Source organism: Centroberyx gerrardi, chromosome 7 (genome assembly GCF_048128805.1).
Source record: "Centroberyx gerrardi isolate f3 chromosome 7, fCenGer3.hap1.cur.20231027, whole genome shotgun sequence".
Taxonomy (NCBI): Eukaryota; Metazoa; Chordata; class Actinopteri; order Beryciformes; family Berycidae; genus Centroberyx; species Centroberyx gerrardi.
Window position 1 is genome coordinate 9,177,815 of NC_136003.1, and position 20,578 is coordinate 9,198,392.

Here is a 20,578-nt window from a genome sequence, read left to right on the forward strand (position 1 = left end):
GCAGAGAGAGAGAGAGAGAGAGAGAGAGAGAGAGAAAGCGCTAAATAGTGTGTGACTCTGGTAAACGCCGCTGTTTGATGAGGTTCCACCACCTGTCTGATGTGCCGTAGCATGTGCTGGGCATATGCACTGCGGCGTAGCTGGTGTCCTTATGATAACAAATGAAGGTGAATTCAATCACTGGCTGTTGGAACGTCCTGTACGGGGAATGAGGAGGGGGAGAAGGTGTGCTGTGGATTTGGAATTGGAGTTATGGTTCGACCGGTATGGGTTTTTGAAGGCCGATAACAATCTTGCCATTTTTGGACTGAAATCACTGATAGCATATATTTTGTGCTGATATTCAACATCTATAAATATTATTGCGGTGTTTCTTCTCAGGGTGGAAAAGAATTATTAGAAACAATATCAATGGATTCACAGCAGGAATTAACACTCTCTCTCTTTCTCTCTCTCTCTCTCTCTGTTTAGGTGCTAGCTGTCATCCATCCATGCATACAAAACCACTTCATTTACAAGGAATGCGGATTTGGTATTTCAGCCTATGTTAGCATTACAGCAGTAAAAACATGCATCAAACAGACTGCTGCCATGTTTAGAAATAGTCATACTGGGTAAAAGCGTTGCTGTATCATTGCATTCTCTTCCTACATTCAAGTGATAGACATACCAGAGCAAAACTCCTGAAAACACCCCAAGATACTAATCATCAGTGTTTGATCATACAACCTATTATTTCTTTTTTCAAACGTATAGATGTTTAACCTGAATACAGTAAAGTGGATGCAGGACGTCCTACGCTCCACCTTCAGCCACCATAGTTTTTCACAGTTAATCTTCCGTAGAAACCAAACGGCTGAACCAGCATCCAGCAACCGGCTGACATTTCCCCGCCACAAACACAGGCTCATTTCTGAAGCCCGCCGCGGAGCAGAGAGAGAGAGAGAGAGAGAGAGATAGAGAGAGAGAGAGAGCGACGACTTTCTAATGACCTTTGTGGATACCTGGACTGTTTTGCCCTTTCCGAGGCATCGTGACACATCTGCAGAGGTAAACAACCGCAGCTAAGAGATGGTGACGGGTATTAGCGGCCCGGCAAACCGCTCCAAATACCAACAGAGGAGCTTCTTCATCTCCTCGGTTTCTGAAGTCCAGTGTGTGTGTGTGTGTGTGTGTGTGTGTGAGGCCTGTGGGCTCCGACGCTGCCGGGGACTTTCTGTAGGTGTTGACGAGTACGCTGTGTGTGTGTGTGTGTGAGTGGTTCAGATCCTTCTCATGTTTTTGCCTCTGGAATGAGATGAATAAGCCCCCCCTCCCCGCTCTCTCTCTCTCTCTCTCTCTCTCTCTCTCTCTCTCTCTCTCTCTCTCTCTGGTATGGATTGCCAGGCTGATATCTCACTCGGTGGTGGGCTAGCGGGTGATGAGAGCTGACAACACAATGGCATTGTCCCTGCTGATGGGAAGCCAAAGTTTTAGGGCAAACACTCCCCTACCAGCCTCGGAAACACTGGGCATGAGTATGTCTGGGGTTGGCGCGTGCGTGAGCGTGTGTGTGTGTATCTACGGCAAATTGCGTCTGTGTGCGGGGCGGGAACGCAGCGTGTGTGTGTGTGTGTACGAGTGGTGCTACAGAGCGGCGCCGAGTGCCATCGAGGTGCCAGAGGGTTGAGAGGAGCAGGAGGAGGAGGAGGAGAAGGAGGAGAGAGACTGAGGCTGACACACTGAGAGAGCACTCAATTATTTAGAAGAGCCACCGGGTTCAAAGAGCCGCAGCTACAAAACCTGCCAATCCACAGTTTATCCCTTTGTTCCAGTGGTATTAAAGTACACAAATATCACTTGCATTATTAGTATTATCATCAACAATGAAGAAGAAAACGCCGAGTTAAAAAAAAGCAGATCGTACACGATATCCGCTTGTCCCCCCCTCCTGTCATCGTGGACTTAAACTGCCCTACGCTCCTCTGATTCTCGGTTTATCTTTCTCTTGCCTCCTCTCTGGCTCTTCCATCCCTCCATCCATCCCCATGTTCAGACGGTGACCTCCGTCTTGCTGTTGGTGGGCAGTCCCTTGTGCTTGGGGTGCATGTGCGGCGAGTGGCCGTAGCCCAGCGGCTGGGAGAAGAGCTCCGGCAGCGTCTCGATGCTGAACTGCCTCTTGTTGGAGTAGGCCTGGCGCCGGCTGTTCTGCTGGTGCAGAGGCTGGTGCTGGTGCTGCTGCTGCTGCTGGTGCTGCTGCTGCAGGTGCTGCTGCTGCTGCTGCAGGTGCTGCTGCTGCTGCTGCAGGATGGGGTGGTGCTGCTGCCCCTGGAGGACCATGTGGGCGGCCGGGTGCTGGGCGTGGCTCTTGCTGGGGTCCCAGGCTTTGAAGGCCGAGCTGGAGGTGAGCGGGTGGGTGTTGGTCTTGGAGATCTTGGGCTTGGGGATCTGCGAGGCGTTGATGGTGATGGCGAGCGGCGCGTGGATGTCCGGCGGCGGGAGGAAGGGCTTGTCCTTGGGGTGGAAGGCGATGGGCTGGAAGGTGGGAGGGGACTGGCGGTGGGTGTAGTCCACCATGGGGTAGCTCTTGTAGTAGTCTCTCGCGGCCGTGTCTGGGAGAGGAGCGGTGGTGGAGAGAAAGGGGGGAGGAGGGGAAAGGAAGGGAGAGACATGATTAAATTGTAATCCTGAAGAATTACGACAATTACATGAGCAAAGCAATGAGTATATGTGAGTAAAGGAGATTAAAAAACCCTAATTACAGCATAAGAACAACAAACAGCATATGCATAATGAAATGAGTATACAGTGCAAAATAGCAGGCTTAAAACAAACGTTGATGAGGGCAAAGCTCACCTCACACCATGATCTTTTCATAATATTTACACATTTCTGGCCAATTAAATAGGCAATTAGCATCTGTGTGTGTGTGTGTGTATGTCTGTGAGTGAGGAATCAAGGTGAGACACATTCTCACCCTGAACTTAGTCAGACGCCTGTAGCCTCGTCTGGTCACACACGCACCCACACACACACAGAGACACACACACTCATACAGATTCATACACCACCCCCCACACAGATACACACACAAAGAAACACACACACACAATTTCACACATACACCCTCTAACCAAATCTGTCAGGTAAACAAATAAAAAATAGAAGGCAAAGCCGGATCCACAGAGTTTGCCCGCAGGGTTTATGTGTGTGTGTGTGTGTGTGTGTGTGTGTGTGTGTGTGTGTGTGTGTGTGTGTGTGTGTGCACGCGCATGTATGTGTTTGTCTGCATCATATTGATTTGAGCAACTGTCCATGCACTGGGCAGGAGGTTAAAAAATGCCAGCAGCACTGCAGGGAGAGAGAGAGAGAGAGAGAGAGAGAGGGAGAGAGAGAGAGAGAAAATGAGAAACAAGAAAACAACCAACAAGGAAAAAAGGGGGCAAACACTCACTCGTGTTGCTTTTGCTAAAACGGGAGATTTGTGGGGAATAAAAATAGAGCGGGTTGGGCGTGTCGAGTCAGATTAGCGCGAGGTCTCTGAGTGGAGCTCCACTCTGCTGTGAGGTCATCGCCGCTGGCCCCCCCCCCCGCCTCCCGCCCCCCGCCCTCCGCCCCCCTGCCCCAAAGACACTAACAACCTTGTTTGCTTAGCCCCGTTTTTATTGCTCCCTTTTTTTTCCTGGAGAGAAATAAGAGAGTGAGAAAAATGATAACATTCCTCTGGATGCTGTTCTTCTCTTGCTCCCTCTCTCTGTCTGTCTTCATTGCTCTGAATCGGTCTCTTTCTCTTAGGCTGTACCATCAGGCAAATTTGGGGCAAAATTTCTCATATGAGCAACTGGGCAATGGGCAAAGAGGGCAATGGGCAATTGCAACTGACATATTTGCCAGTTGAAGGAGTGAAATGGATGAAATAACAGATATTGCTGCCAACACTGTCATCTTTACCTCCTCTTTTCTACTAAAAATGTAATAATTTAATCATTTTATCAATGTTATCCACTGGAATTCCATATCATGTGTATTATAGGCTTATGTATGGTTCTAGAATCCAACAGCTAGCTTGCATGCTAGATTAAATATTACATTAAAAAGAATCACAGCTATTATTTCTTACTATTTAGTTGCAGTTGGACCATATTTTGGGCTGAGTTTCTCCCCTTATACTTATAACTGGGGACTCCTTATATGGTCACTGTTTTCCCACATTTTCCAGTCAGCTGTGCGGAAGTTAATTCTCTCGAATATTCCTGATAATATCTTATGGATTTTCATTTTAGTTAGTAGTCAAGACTGCATTGTCCTGTACTTTAGATTTGTACATTTTACAAGTGCACAGAAAATCCTCAAATTCTCACCACATCTTAAAAACTCTTTATTCTACAGTGTATAACTCAGAATGAAGTGTAAAATTATACGGCTTATACTGAGCACCTTTGAAATATATTTCCTAAAAGTTTCCAGAGAGAGAGAGAGAGAGAGAGAGAGAGAGACAGAGAGAGAGAGAGAGAGAGAGAGAGAGCAAGGGAGCGAGAGAGATTAAGAGACAGAGAGAGACATTAAGAGACAGAGAGAGGGAGACAGAGACAGAATAATTAAATGAATCCATTTCACCGGTCAAAACAGAGAGATTTAGGAGGCATATTCTTTCTTTAGAAGGCACTCAAGTGCTACAGTATTGATGACAGGGGAATGAATGGAGGAACTTTCTCGCTTTCATTTTTGCTAAATGTGCCAGGATTTGCAAGCCGGGCACGTGTAGAGGATTAGACCGTCTGCATGTGTGTGTGTGTGTGTGTGTGTGTGACAGTGAGCGTATGTATGTGGGTTTACGTGTTTGTGTACATGTGTGCTCAGCTGTATGTGTGCCAAGCAGGAACACATTTACATACATTGTTCGCCTGCTGAAAAAGGGAAGAAGCTGCTTGATTTGCTCCTGTGCACTAAAGCGCATCACATGGCTTTAGCAGTGGAGAATGGCAGTGTTCACCAGCTGCCCGTCCTTCACAGTGAGATGAAGACGCTCACTGGAACAGGTTGGAATACTCTGCGGGTTTCATGTGGAGAAGCCCTACTTTTTAAATGCGTGCTGCACTGTTGCAGTACAATTCCTACTTGTGTGGAATCAGTGGAGAAAGCAGGAAGATCATTTTACAACATATTACAAGCAGAAACAGTTTGGAAAAATCATTTTTCATGGCCTTTGTGCATAGATCTGTTTTGTATAGTTTTGATACATCATATTTATCACTTTGCGTTTAAGAAACTACCATGCACTTATTATGTTAGAGACAGCACTATGTGTATATATGGATAGTTTGTCTTCTTGTATTCTACATGTGTGATTATCTGTTTACAAGGCGAGTCTTAGTCCAATATCCTGATAGACTGGGTCCGCATCATTACACTCACTGTCTGCTGTCTGAGTACTTGGCTGAATGTGTCTTCTTCGAGTGTGTGGGTCGTGCTTCGTACGGCTGTGTGTGTGTGTGTGTGTGTGTGGGTGTCTGTTTGTGTTTCCTCTCTTCCAGACATCTGTCACACGCAGTGAGTCTACCTGGCAGTGGATGCGGGTGCTGGGCCTTGCTGGCCGAAGTCCCGTCTTTCTGCCTCATCGTGTTTCTCTTTGTCTTATTTGCTTTCTTATCTCACTAACTATGTTTCAGGTTTTGCTCAAATTCTAAGCGAACTTTTGAAAAGTCGACAACTTAAAATGCAAATACGTATGTGTCCATGTGTGTGTGTGTGTGTGTGTGTGCATATACAGTATGTTGCCAGAAGAAGCACTGGACAGCAGGATCCCCTCTGTCCATTTCACCACCTCTCCAACCATTCTCTCTCTCTTCCTTTACCATTTTACTTTATTTTACTTCTCTCCTACTCTTCAACTTCATTTTTTGTCTTCTATCCAATGACAGCCTAAAGCAAGGCCCGTGGGCCAAATCTGGGCCACCGCATTATTACAGCATAACGTTGGCCCTCCAAAGGATTCCAGAGTGCGATAACATATTCTATTTGGTCTATTTTTATGCCGTTTAATTATGGTTGAGGAGTGATGCTGAGAAAACCTGCTTATTAACACATGCCGCAATGGCATAAGACCTATATAAGACACAATACCTGCGCATTATGTTTCCAAATAATCAGTTGTGTTTTTTGGCATGTGCCCCACCATTCATGTTACTGTATGTTTCACCCCTACTCTATCCATTTGACCTCTGTTACTCTTTCTTCTATCATGTTCTCCTTTATTTTCTGTCTGTCCATCTCTCACTCTTCCTTCTCTCACAATTCATGGCCCAAAGGTGTGTTTCCAGTGGCTCTCCACCTGAAGAACCTGCTGCTTCCCACGGTGATGAGTAAATTCACTCAGCAATGTCAAAGACTGAAAAATCTCGAGAACCACAGGACCCCGATCCTGAAGTGCAAAACATGAAACCCAGATGAGCCGCTTCATCTTCAAAGCCTTCTTCTTCTTCTTCTTCTTCTTCTTCTTCTGGGGAATCAGAGATCATTCCACTTCTTATAGTCTTAAAAATCCCAAAGTCTCTCAAAAGTTATTTCACCCATTATGTCACCTGAAGCAGATACTTAAGAATGCTCTACCCACACTGCAAAATAAGCAACAAGTGATTTATTTTTGTATTGAGGCTAAAAAAAAAATCTTTAAACGAGTGAAAAACCTGCCAGTGAGGCTGTAAATTCACTTGTTTCCAATGCAATTCAAGAATGCGAGTGACAATATCTTAAAAGGCAAAACTAGGAATTCAAGACTCAACACTACATTAAATGACTTATTAAGATGGATATATTTTGCGGTGCATTTCATATTCCTCCAAAAATCTTTCATTTTTCTGAATCGGCTTCAAGCATTTTTTTAAAATTTTCTCCCATGCAGGTGAGCTTGCATCAGAAAATATCAAAATGTTCACCTAAATTGACAGCTTCTTGACAGCTTTCTTTTTTTTTTAACTGCAATCTTTCCAAGGCGGCTCAGCCTCTCGGGTGGTTAGAATTTAATTAAGACGGACTTCAGTCAGTCTTGGCCCAGAGACTTGGAGTCCCGGCATCCTGGCAAGAAGTCCATCACACCTTCTTACGGAATATCCTTCCGCCGTCTGTCTCATGCTGTCCTTTCTCTTCCCTCAACCAGACTTGACACTTGCTCTATTAAGGATTTCAAAGACTAACATGAATTTTCAAACTTCTTCGTCAAAGGAAACAACTGCAAGTTCCATGAATTAAAACAAAAATGAGACTAGACCGGCTGAATTCTACTCTTTCAGTTCATTATTCTCACTCTACTTGTTCATTCTCTCTCTGTCTGCTCGCTCTCTCTCTCTAACCTTTTACGACTTCATCCTGCTTTTTCTTGCCGCTGGTCTACCTGTCCTTTGCTTTCAGTAGTTTAATTAAGACAGATACAGTATAGGAGCAGCTTGGTCCGGAGTCCTGCTGCTGCACCTGGCACAGAGTTTACTGAACTTTTGACCCAGTTGGTCCTTCCTTCCTTCCTTCCTTCCTTCCTTGGTCTCTCCTGCCTCCATTTCTTCCATGTCTTCCTTCTTTCCTTCCTTCTTCCTTCCTTATTTCCTTCATTTCTTGGTCTCTCCTGCCTCCATTTCTCCCATGTCTTCCTTCCTTCCGTCCTTCCTTATTTCCTTCCTTCCTTGGTCTCTTCTGCCTCCATTTCTTCCATGTCTTCCTTGTTTCCTCCCTTCCTTAATTCCTTGGTCTGTCCTGCCTCCATTTCTCCCATGTCTCCCTTCCTTCCTTGGTCTCTCCTGCCTCCATTTCTTCCATGTCTTCCTTCTTTCCTTCCTTCCTTCCTTCCTTCCTTGGTCTCCCCTGCCTCAATTTCTTCCATGTCTTCCTTCTTTCCTTCCTTCCTTCCTTCCTTCCTTCCTTGGTCTCTCCTGCCTCCATTTCTTCCATGTCTTCCTTCTTTGGTTTCTCCTGCCTCCATTTCTTCCATGTCTTCCTTCTTTCCTTGCTTCTTTCCTTCCTTCCTTCCTTCCTCCCTCCCTCCCTCCCTCCCTCCCTCCCTTCCTTCCTTCCTTCCTCCCTTCTGTCCCCTTTCTTGCTTTTTTTCTCTCTCTACTACCTCCATTTCTTTCATGTCTTCCTTCTTCCCTTCTAATCATAATGAAGGAACTAGTTAACCATCTCTCATGTCTTCCATTGAAATAAACTTTCCAGACAACACACATGAGCCGTTAACTGTATAAAATCCATAAAGCTTAATGAAGACTTCAGAGCAGCTCGGTCCAGATACCCACGGTTTCACCTGGCACAGGTTAGCTGGCCCAGGGTCTGCTGTCCTATCCAAACTGTAGAGTGTCCTAGACATGACTTTGTCCACACAGCCAGACTGTCAGGAACTGGTGGGTTGTTTATTGGCCCACTGCAGAACTGGGAAGCATGTGTGAAAAGATGATTGGATTGGAATGTATGTAGAGTATTTATCTGTGTGTAAGTAATGTGTTTCTTAAAGGGGAACACCAGTCATTTTACAAATTTTAAAATGATTCAGAAGGTAATGGAAGAGATATTTTTGCCTGCTCATACTCGCGTCATTCATCGAGAACACACAGCAAATCCACTAGGTGGCTTTGACATCACAATATAAAGGTAAACAAATTATTCACACAGGTTTGGCATTGTTTTCGTGTGTTTTAAGAATTTATTGTTGACATAAAAGACATTCAGATTGTGACAGAACCTTTATTTCGATCGTAAATTCTATGTTGCATTCATTCTCCTATTGGCTATGGCTTTGTTCCATGGTGATGCAGCGACTTAATGGTTTTGCAGTGTGTTCTTGATGAATTTGCAGGCATCAGCAGGCAGCAGCGTCTCTTCTATTATGTTCTATTACCTTCTGAATGATATTAAAATTTTTGGTTTCCCCCCTTTAAAGTCATTTCATGAATGTCACTGCCATTGTTGGGAATCTTATTGTGTGTCGACCGGTTTTTATGCTTATGTTGCCATCTGTGCAGCCTTGTGTGTGTGTGTGTGTGTAGCCATATGTCTGTCTACTCAAGTCATGAAACAAGACAAAGCGAATAACCTCTAGAGGGAATGAGAGCAAAAGAGAGAGAGGGAAAGAGAGAACGAGAGAAAGAGAGAGAGAGAGAGAAAGAAAGCAAACTACAAAGAGAAAGAGAGAGAGACCTGAAAAGAGAGACAGAACATGCAAACGAGATGCAGAGATGTAAATTTCAAAGTGTGTGTGTGAATCCATGCGTGTACTGTTTTGTGCACAATCATGTGCAAACGCATGTGTGCACATTTTTGCGCGTAGTGTGTGGGTCATGTGTGTTTGTGTGCATGCACTGTACATGTGTGTGTATGTATACATGTGTTGTGCAGCATTAAGAGCATGCCAACCTGCAGAGCCGGAGGACCAGTGTCCCCGTCGGCAGCGAGCATGGCACGCCACTCAAACAGCGCCGCACCGGAAGAGTAAGTGTGTGTGTTTATGTGTGTGTGCAGCCACGTGTGTGCTTCTATTCGCTCCCCTATGTGTATGTGTGTGTGTGTGTGTATGTGAGAGCGAGAAACAAAAACAGAGCAGATACGAGACTGAGGGGAACAGAGAGGGAGTCGTTCATCATCTCAGTGGCATCAAACAGAGCGAGAAACGGGAGAGAGAGAGAGAGCGGAGAGAGAGGAGAAAGAGAGAGAGAGAGAGAGAAAGGAGAGAGAGAGGAGTATTGTGCCTCGTTGTGTGCGGGATTTGTTATTCTTAAGTATTTTCCTGCATAATGTGGCTGAGTGGCTGGGGCGGTGCTGCTGAAGATCCCCCGGTGCAATCAGCCTTCGTTTCTCACTCACTGAGCAGAATAATGAGATGGGATACTCTCTCTCTCTCTCTCTCTCTCTCTCTTTCTCTCTCTCTCTCTCTCTCTCTCTCTCTCTCTCTCTTCTCTCTCTCTCTCTCCCTTTCAGTCACTTCCCTCACTCGGGTTTTCCCAGGCTGCCTCTCCTGACTTTCTCTACTTCTTCTCCTCTCTCTCTCTCTCTCTCTCTCTCTTGCTATTACACACGCACATTTATGCAAACACAAACTCACTCACATGAACACACCCAAAGTCTGTCACACTTCTCCCTTGACTGCCCCCCCCGTAAATTTGATCTCTCTATTGCACATATGAATTCATGCAATCACACATGCATACACACACACACACACACACACACACACAGTCTTCCACACTCTCCTTTCTCTCTATCTCGCTATTTACATCAGAAAAGAAAGCAGAGAAAAGAAGAAAAAGTGGGCAGAGAAAGAGAAGCATTCTATTCTATTCCATTCCATTCTATTCTATTCTATTCTATTCTATTCCATTCCATTCCATTCTATTCCATTCCATTCCATTCCATTCCATTCTATTCTATTCTATTCTATTCCATTCCATTCTATTCTATTCTATTCTATTCCATTCTATTATATTCTGTTCTATTCTGTTCTATTCTATTCTATTCTATTCTATTCTGTTCTGTTCTATTCTATTCTACCCATCCATACTTAAGTCTACAATCCAATTCATTATATACTCCATTTTTAGCTAAGTTTATCATCAAGTGCTTCGACACTAGAAAAGCCAGTGGATTGTGGCCATCAAGTAAACAATTGAAGCAGGTAAATTTAGTTATAACTACTATTTCCTTACGTGATTTCAAAAGTCTAAAAGCACCGGTGTTTACAGGAACAGGAGGGACATTTTGAAAATGAAAGATTTCTATCCTGAAATTCAAAACAGCTGTCACTTCACTGTGGCTCGGCCTTTCTAGTGTTAAAACTCTGACGGATAAATAAATGCCTTCAAAGTTGCTTCCTAGCTGTGGTATGAACAGTGTCCAGTGCTTCTTAACTGTGCTGTCTGGTACTCTTTAGCTGTGATGTGCAGCGCTGTCTATCTCTGCATACTGTGTCAATGAACAGTACATGTACATGTGTCAAGCTGTCCTTCCTCATAACCGTCAGTGTGTCCTTATCTGTCTACAGTGATCAGATGATAGATGGGGTGTGTGTGTGTGTGTGTGTACGTGTTTGCATTTGTGTCCCTTGTGTGTGTCTGTGCATGGGAGCGGGGGGATGGGGGATGGGGGACGGGTGCAGGCATAGTGATGGTGTGTATGTGTAGGTTTTTTTGAGTGTTATGGGAGCATAGTGATTATGTGTGTGTGTGTGTGGCCAGAGGGCTACCTTGAGGCCTGAACCAGCTTTTTCACCCTGCTGCTGTCCAGACACATACTGTCACTCACCGCCCAGCAACGCCTGACTTTGTGTGTGTGTGTGTGTGGACATTTGCTGTTACCTATGTGTACTTGGTGTTTGGTGATTTATATGTTGGTTAACGTTTTACTTTGTGTGTGTCTGTGTGTATAGTGGTGTGTATTTATTTGTGTGTGTTACCAAATTATTACTCTCTTTTTTTATCCATTCTTTCATAGTGTGAACTGACTGAGTGGTTGGATGCGTGGCACTGTGCGTGCCTGAGTTATGTCATCATCGACAGTGGTATTGTGCCATCACCGTTGGTATCCTACCTTTTTTTCCATAGCTGATTCACGTTTATTTACAGTCAATAACTGCCACCATTATAGTGGCCACGTTTCAGCCAGATGACTAATCCACCCGTAACAAACAGTGTTTCTGTTGTGGTAATGCCTGCTGTGTTCAATACAGGACCTTCCCCATCAAAACCTAATGCACCGTTAATGTAATCCCACATCGTTAATATCACATTATGTATGAGTTATGTAGTGATACAGTAGATACCAAGTTAATCCAACAAAATGACGGGAGGATCCCAATGCATAACCACAATGACGAAAAAGCATCATTTTGAACCCTCTAATATAATATTAGTGATGTATTGGTATTCATACAGCTTCAACAAAGCAGTCTTATTGCTCAATCCATGTTGCAACTACACTGATAATTATTATAAATCACATTATCACATAAATTAGATGCATTATCAACAATTTAATTGGTTGCCCAGCTAACTAATCGCTATATAAAAGTCATAATACCCATGAGAACATTCTACATTGTGATTATAGGTACTTTGTTGATGTCTATGGTATTAGTTACATCACCATCATACACAGTACACCTCCTCCTCCACCTATTATTGCTGTATGATAAATCCTTTATTTTAAATCTAAATTTTGTGTTTTTTGGTATGGCAATGATGCAAATCAGAATCAGCCTCATATCCAAAAAGGCAGTATGAAAAGTTGTGATCTCATGATAATTGGGTTTGGCAATAGTTGTCAGAAACCAGCCATGGAGTGCACTGTGTCATTTCTCACACACCTATGGATTTTTCTCAATGTATAATTTTGCCTGTCACTCTACCATCCGGCTGCAGTAACCTTTAAAATATTAAACCCTTGAACGTCTCCACAGTTGGAGCACATTTCCACATGTGAGGAGGGGACATTATTGAATTGTATGTAAATTTCTAAAATGTACACATGCTTTGGTCTCTGTCTTTCCAGTAGTGCTGCCGTAATGCAGTTATATGGACTACGAAATCAGAAATCAGCCACAGTACTGAATATGAATCATGATTCAACATGATTGGATGGGAGTCAGACCCATAAAAAATCCATTATCTTAATGGGTGGTGGCCTCGCCTGACCAGTTGGCCCATCCAGTGTGCATCAATATGGGGACGTTTAGTGTCTTTCATCATCTGCCCTCCTGATACACGCTTTCTTATATAAGCTTTGGCTTTAGCATGACCATTCTGTGTTCTGTATCTGTCCTGTTATGTCCGCATTAGTGGTGTAATCCATTAGTCGCTGTCCGGTGTGTGTGTGTGTGTGTGTGTGTGTGTGTGTGTGTGAGCCCACTCACCCACAGCCTTGAGCGAGGTGTACTTGTTGAATCCAATTCCCAGGTTGTTGTGAGGGTGAGACAAGGCCATGGCCGGACCCAAGGGAGACAATGCTGCATTGTTCAGATGGTTATGGTCTGAGAGAGAGAGAGAGAGAGAGAGAGAGAGAGAGAGAGAGAGAGAGAGAGATAATGACTTTGTTATGATGCAGCAGGTTGTTAGGTTACATGGGGAGAGGACAGGGGTTCAGGATTACTGCTGTCACTGGATTTCATTACATACTCTCTCTCTCTCTCTCTCTCTCTCTCTCAAACACACACACACACACACACACACACACACACACACACACACACACATATACCAATTTATCACATCCTCACAAGAGGGTAACAAGTAAACACATTTAGAGATAAACTATGTTGCCTCAGGAGTGCTGTTTACTCAAAGAAGATGACCCACACACAAATAACACACTCGCTTATATACTCATTCATTTACACATGTAAAGTACTGTATATATACAGTACAACACACACACACACACACACACACACGGCTTGCTCTGGCCATGCGTCTCTATATGCACTGGACACTGAAATGGGTGCTTCAAGCTTCCTCCACCATTGGCAACTGACTGAGAATTACCACAGAACACCAAACACAGATGAAGTAAAGATTGATATATATCATACACTGTATGGATTTATGCGTCTCATTAAAGTGGGACGTGGAGATGCTTTGCCAAGGCATTGATCATGGATTTTCTTTTAATCTGTGTAGCTCAGTGTGCAGTAGCATAGAGCACTAACACTCACACTCACTCTGGGTTTGATTCCCACTGAGTCCACCCTTATTAAAACATAGCATGGTACTCTAAGGCATTCTGGATAAAAGCTTCCACCAGATGATATGTTAGAATTTATTCATTTGGCTTGAGTAACATTTCTCTCTGTCCTATGAAACTGATAAGGCAAACTGGATTACATTTAGTGTTATATAAATATAAAATGTAAATGTCAAATTAACATAACATGTCCATTCCTCTTCAGAGTCAATGTATCAGAACTGATAATATGATACACAGGAGTGGGTAGTAACGCATTACAAGTAACGCACATGAGTAAAAAAGTAGTTTTTTTTAAAGGAACGAGTACTTTTAGTTCTTTTTTTTAAAACTGTACTTCTACTCTTTACTCGAGTATATTTTTGAGCCAGTAATCTACTTTTTACTTCACTACATTTGCCATTTATACCTTTGTTACAACTAGTCTGCTCTAAATGCGTAGGGGGGGGAGAGCGCGCGAGGAGCACCTCTACTGCAGATGCCAAGCTGCCAGCTGCCTGGAAGAAAAATAAGCACCACCTGTCTTTTGACCACGATGCGATGATGACGGAGCAAAACCCAGAACAAGAGGCAGCTTCCAACAAATGGGTATCCCCAAATGAAAAATGTGAATGGAAAGAAGTTTTCATTCTCTAGTTGATTGACTGAGGTCTTGGTACAGGGAGTAATACTACAGAACAGAAAATCTGAGTTTTAATTAATTGTATTGTATTCGGTATCTACTGCATTTTGGGGCTGTAATAGGTTTGGTTACTTTGATAATGTCTGTAAATACTAGAGTTAAACAGACTTATATTCTGTTTTATAAAGGGCTAAGAAAGTTATCAACAAGTGCTGTTTTTTCATTATTTTGCACTGGCCCGCACACCCTAAAAAATATTAAAATGGAAATTAACTTGTACTTTGAGTAATTTATTAACCAGGTACTTTTTTACTTTTACTTGAGTAGGTTTCTCAAATGGTAATTTTCACTTTTACTTCAGTCATTTTTTATGGGAGTAATTGTACTTTTACTTCAGTATAGATTTTCAGTACTCTACCCACCACTGATACATACATTCAGCGTCCTGCATAAAACTTCAATTCAACTTTAACTAAGAGAGAATTCTTGACTTGCACAATGTATTTTTATTGGTTTTAGCTTGGCTTTGGGATCATGAATCATACTTTCACATGTTGTGGTATATTGTTAGTCTTCAGTTGTAGTGAAAAATAAAAAAAAAGGTCAAATTGGAGCTTCTGCATCCACTAAAAGTGAAATTATGACATTGGATGCTACTTAAGCTCTTTTAGAGAGAATGGATGTAATGATTAGTTGAGGCTCGATAACCATTTGCGCGTCCTATCAGCCCCCGTTATGTAATGCTTCTGCAGAAAAAACACAAATATGTTTGTAAAGCCTTTTGATGTTCGGGCTTCCAAGGATAGTACAAAACGTTACTTAACATACGCTTTGCATACAGGCAAGGACACGGCTCACGTGCACAATAACAAACACACACCCACAAATCTGTTGTTGCACAAAACAATTTGAGAGCATATTGCGTGTAATTGAAGGACACACACACACATGCATGCAAACACAAACAGTTTACTCCCTCTTCAATTCTTTATTTTTTCTCTTATATACATTGACACACTGTACACAGAGTATACACACACAATGCACACAGCACACACATGCCTAACCCTAACCCTAACCTAACCTTAAACCTCATTCTATCCTTAAAGGTGCTACATGTAACATTTAAACATCATTAAATCATTACCATATACATTTTGAGACATTAGTAGATTTGTAGCCTAGTAGATGAGTACACATTAATTACGCATTATCGTAAACAAATGAGACCATTGCTGAGAAGATTGGTAGTTTCTACCAGCCTCTACGCTGCATTTTACAATTTGTGCCACCGGGTTGAATTTGGCGGGAAATCTGGATTGCTTTATGGCACAAAACAGGAAGAGGGCGCTGTTCTTCTAGAGCAAATAGAGCTAAAGCTTTCAGAGTTTCTCGCAATGGCAGATGATGGAGCGAGTGAAAGGCTGATGGAAAAATCACTTCCAACATGTTTATCCTCTTCAGTAAAGCTAAAGACAAAACAAACACACAGAGTGACAACTGTGGGGGGGAGGGAGGACAAGTAGTAACATCATCTTTGCACCATGAAGCAACAGAGTTTATGGGAAATATGGTCTCAATTTTGAGTAACACTAGCAGAAACAAGACCACTGGTGTGAGATAGAGGCTACCAATCGTCTCGACCATGGTGTCATTTGTTTACAATAAATATACCAAGGTATCACAATTCATTTGACAATGATATATTGATGTTTACAAATGCTTCACATAGCACCTTTGACCCTAAACCCAAGTCCTACCTCTAAATCAGCCCTTGAGGAAGAGACGACTGGTTCTTCATGATAATGTCCTCACTCTGAAGGTTTCAAACTAAAACTGGTTCTCACAAGTATAGAAATACAAGCACTCACACACTCACACACACACTCACACACACACACACACACACACACACACACACACACACAAACCTAGCACCAGCCTCCACCAGCCCCAGTTTGGAAATGGAGGCTGCGATGCCTGAGACGCATCAGTGAGAATCAAGCGAGGGGGAAAAAGGAGAGTGAGGCGGAGGGAGCGGACGAGGCAGAGAGAGAGAGAGAGAGAGAGAGAGCTGGAGAGCGAGGGATGTGACACCAGTGCTGACTGATTGAATTAGAAATAGATCTTCACTTCCCCGTGTAATTGATACACAATGATGACACGCTGTGGCGCTGCGCAGTGCGGAGTGCAGGGAGGCAGAACTGTGTTTTGTATTGGTGTGTGTGTGTGTGTTTATATACGTGTGTATGTGTGTGTAAAATGTGTCTGGTTATTGTTTTAAACCTCTGGTATAACCTGCTTTCCTACTCTCGTCTGTTTGCTCTGTCATTCAATTACTGAAAGAAATGGTATTATATTTATTTGTCCACAAACATCCACAATGGAGAATGGATGAAGTTTTATGGAGCTTTTGAGGAAACATATAACTCCATAACAATAATATGATGGCTTGTGCACTTCAAGTGTCCTACATCCTGACATCGTGTTCACAAGCTTTCTTCTAGCCAGCCAAACAACAGTGGAAATAATAGGAGAGAGAGAGAGAGAGAGATGAAGAGAGATGGAGAGAGATGAAGGGAGAGATGGAGAGGGAAAATCAACTAATTGATGGAAAGATCCCTGGCCAGTCTCCAGTTTGACCACAGGGCTGTTCCCAGCCAGAAGAGAGCACACACAGAGAGAGAGAGAGGGAGAGAGAGAGAGAGAGAGAGAGAGGGAGACAGAGAGAGAGAGATGGTTTAGGTTGACCCTAGCTGTCAGAGGAAAACTTTTGTATCTCTCAAAAAGTGAGAGATACAGCTGTTCCACTCCTCTCTCATGACTATATATCCATAAAGAAACAGAAAATATTAATGTTAATATAAATTTTTCCTGATCTAATTTTTCTTTTCTCTTTTTTCCCCCTTCTATATTTCTACAGTGCTATCTATCTGAGCACCTATCAGGCAACAGACAGGCAACAGACAAACATTTTAGTGGATATTTAGTAGATAGATATTTTGTAGATATATTTATAACAGAAATAAATGGGAAAATTGTAGACAGAGAAGTGGGCCAGTATGTCGGTATGATTTTTTTTTCATATAGTATATTAGTTATGTACCTTGTACCAAGTTTTTAGGATTTACATTTACATTTAAGGCATTTAGCTCTCATCCAGAGTAACTTGAAATGAGTACACCAGCACACCAGCAGAATAATTCCTAAATCCGCAATTACAAGCAACCAATAGAAAGGAGTGCAAGGGTCAAGGCCATAATGCTACTGCAATATTCTGTATCTGTGACCAAGGAATGATCATGTAAGAGAGAAGTACTGGAAAAATAAATAAAACAAGAGCTAAAAACAAGGAAGGTGATAGAGCGAGGAGAGAAGAGGGGAGAAGATGATGTGAAGTGCTTTTTGAAAAGATGAGTTGTCATGAGTGGGGATCCAGGAGGGTGGAGGGACGACCAGGTCGGAGCAGGGAAGGGAGAGCCGTCCATTTGCAGCCTTAACACCGGGGTTTTGAATTGGATATGAGAATTCGATATGAAGAGGACACAGAAAAATATGGGGAGGTTGAAGACGAAACAGCCTGCAGCGTTCTGGATGAGTTTTAGGGGATGAAGGGAATGTAAGCTACTGTAGGAGCGAGCTGCAGTCCAGATGGGAGATGAGTTTGTTGTCTTTTATTTTAAAGAGTTTTTTGATGTTCTCTTATCCCACTATTTTTTTTTATTTGTTTCCAACACAGTCTCACAAAATTTTGAGAAACATGAGCAAAAAATAGCACACATTGGACATAGTTTTTCACATATTCGTCACTTTAAAATGTTAGCTATTGGTTAAGTTTAGGCAAGTAAAAGAAGCACATTTAAGATTAAGGTTAGGTTTGGGCAGCTAAAACTTTTAGGTACATAAAACTATTTGGTTATGGTTACGGTAATGTTTTGATCATGGTTAAATAATAAAAACTTGAACATGAAAACTTCACTCAGGGAAGTCCATATTTTCACATAAATTGGGAATTGAACCTGGTTTACCAGAGTTGAAGGCAAATGTTTCTAGTCGTGTCTCCTCCATGTAATCCTTTCATGGTGGGAAACTGAATACTGTATTTCTCCCAGTTTTTGTGGATGGAGCACATTATTTCCATTTTCAGACATCATGCTCAATTCATGAAATTTCATGAGACCAGACTGTTATTTCAGATTTTGTGTGTTTTTATGTGTACTTCAGAAAGATTACCGCCTTAATTACCTTGGTACCAGCTAATAGGGACTAAAGAGCAGAAATAAAAACAATACCAAAGCAAACTAAACTAAACTAAACCAAACTCAACCAAACCAAACCAAACCATTCCAAACCAAACCAAACCAATCCAATCCATTCCAATCCAAACCAAACCAAACCAAACCAAACCAATCCAAACCAATCCAAACCAATCCAATCCATTCCAATCCACACCAAACCAAACCAAACCAATCCAAACCAAACCAAACCAATCCAATCCAATCCAATCCAATCCAAACCAAACCAATCCAATCCAATCCAATCCAAACCAAACCAAACCAAACCAATCCAAACCAATCCAATCCATTCCAATCCAAACCAATCCAATCCATTCCAATCCAAACCAAACCAAACCATTCCAAACCAAACCAAACCAAACCAAACCAAACCAAACCAATCCATTCCAATCCAAACCAAACCAAACCAAACCAAACCAATCCAAACCAAACCAAACCAAACCAATCCAATCCATTCCAATCCAAACCAAACCAAACCAAACCAAACCAATCCAAACCAATCCAATCCATTCCAATCCAAACCAAACCAATCCAAACCAAACCAAACCAATCCAATCCATTCCAATCCAAACCAAACCAAACCAATCCAAACCAAACCAAACCAATCCAATCCAATCCAATCCAATCCAAACCAAACCAATCCAATCCAATCCAATCCAAACCAAACCAAACCAAACCAAACCAAACCAAACCAATCCAATCCAATCCAATCCAAACCAAACCAAACCAAACCAATCCAAACCAATCCAATCCATTCCAATCCAAACCAAACCAAACCAAACCAATCCAATCCAATCCAAACCAAACCAAACCATAATATAGCCATAACACTATAGTACTGTATAAGCAGATATGATCCTTTTCTATCACTATGGTTTCGCTTTCATACGACCACATTGTGAGAGCGGGAGAGAGCGGAGGGAAAGGCGATACATTCTTTACTGTAACTCTGTATTCTTGAATAAATACTCTCTGAATGTCCTACATTTCCCTGTGTGTGCGTGTGTGAGTGCGTGACGTTTTTTGATGTAGAGGCCTCCATGGAGGAGGATTCATAAGAATTCAGATTTATGTTTATTAAAGAGACTGGGAAAAGGAAGTGAGAGGACTTACAGTATATTAACAAAATTCTGTATGTGTGTGTGTGTGTGTGTGGGGGGAAGGGTATGAGCGATAGAAACTGTGAGAGAGAAAGAGCATGATGAGGCAAATGTTTTGTGGAAATGTTTTAGTGCGCATTTGTTTCGTTATTTAAAGCATTGTGATTGAGGCTTGGTGTGTGTGTGTGCATTTTTACCCGCGTGTGTGTGTGTGTATCTGCAGTGGGTGGGAGTGTGTTCCTGCATAAGTGCTTGTGTGTGTGTGTGAGCATGCATACTTTGTTCTACACGTGCATGCTTTCCTGCCAGCGTGCATTTGTTTTTGTTTGTGTGTGTGCTTGCAAGCGTGCAGTATGTGTGTGTGCGCGGATCCAACAAATCAGGAGTTGTGCGTGTGTGTGTGTGTGTGTGTGTGTGTGTGTGTGTGTGTGCGTCTAAGCAGGCAGGCAGCAGAGCACCGCTGGGTGATGGCCTAATTCAGCAGGGCTCAACATCAAAGAGGCTGACTGCTGCAAGGGCTTCAGCCAGCCTTACTCTGACATGACTACTGTCACACTGAGAGAGAGAGAGAGAGAGAGAGAGAGAGAGAGAGAGAGAGAGAGAAAGAGAGAGCAAGAGAGAGAGCGAGAGAGAGAGAGAGAGAGAGAGAGAGAGAGAGAGAGAGAGAGAGAGAGAGAGAGAGAGAGAGAGAGAGCTGGGAAGGGGAAGAAAGGGAAAACAGAAAACAAGGAGGGAATCATAGGGAAAATGGGCAGCAGGGAGGAACAGAGGGAAGAGGAAGGAAGGGATGGGCAAGAGAGAGAAGACGAGAGAAAGAAAGAGGGAGGTCCAGTGTAGTTCAATGCGTAGAGCATAGCAGTAACAGTAGCAGG

At 42.8% G+C, this 20,578-nt stretch overlaps 1 protein-coding gene across 1 annotated transcript in view; it reads right to left on the reverse strand.

The window, feature by feature from the left end:
* Nucleotides 1-2,031: 2,031 nt before the first annotated feature.
* The window catches only part of LOC139912178 (protein shisa-8), a 104,849-nt gene continuing 86,302 nt past the window's right edge, over nucleotides 2,032-20,578 (reverse strand). The window contains exons 3-4 of the mRNA XM_071899906.1: nucleotides 12,863-12,979; nucleotides 2,032-2,591 (exon numbers count right to left, since the gene is read on the reverse strand). Coding sequence (XP_071756007.1) covers nucleotides 2,032-2,591; nucleotides 12,863-12,979 — 677 coding nt within the window. The remainder of the gene's footprint in view (nucleotides 2,592-12,862; nucleotides 12,980-20,578) is intronic.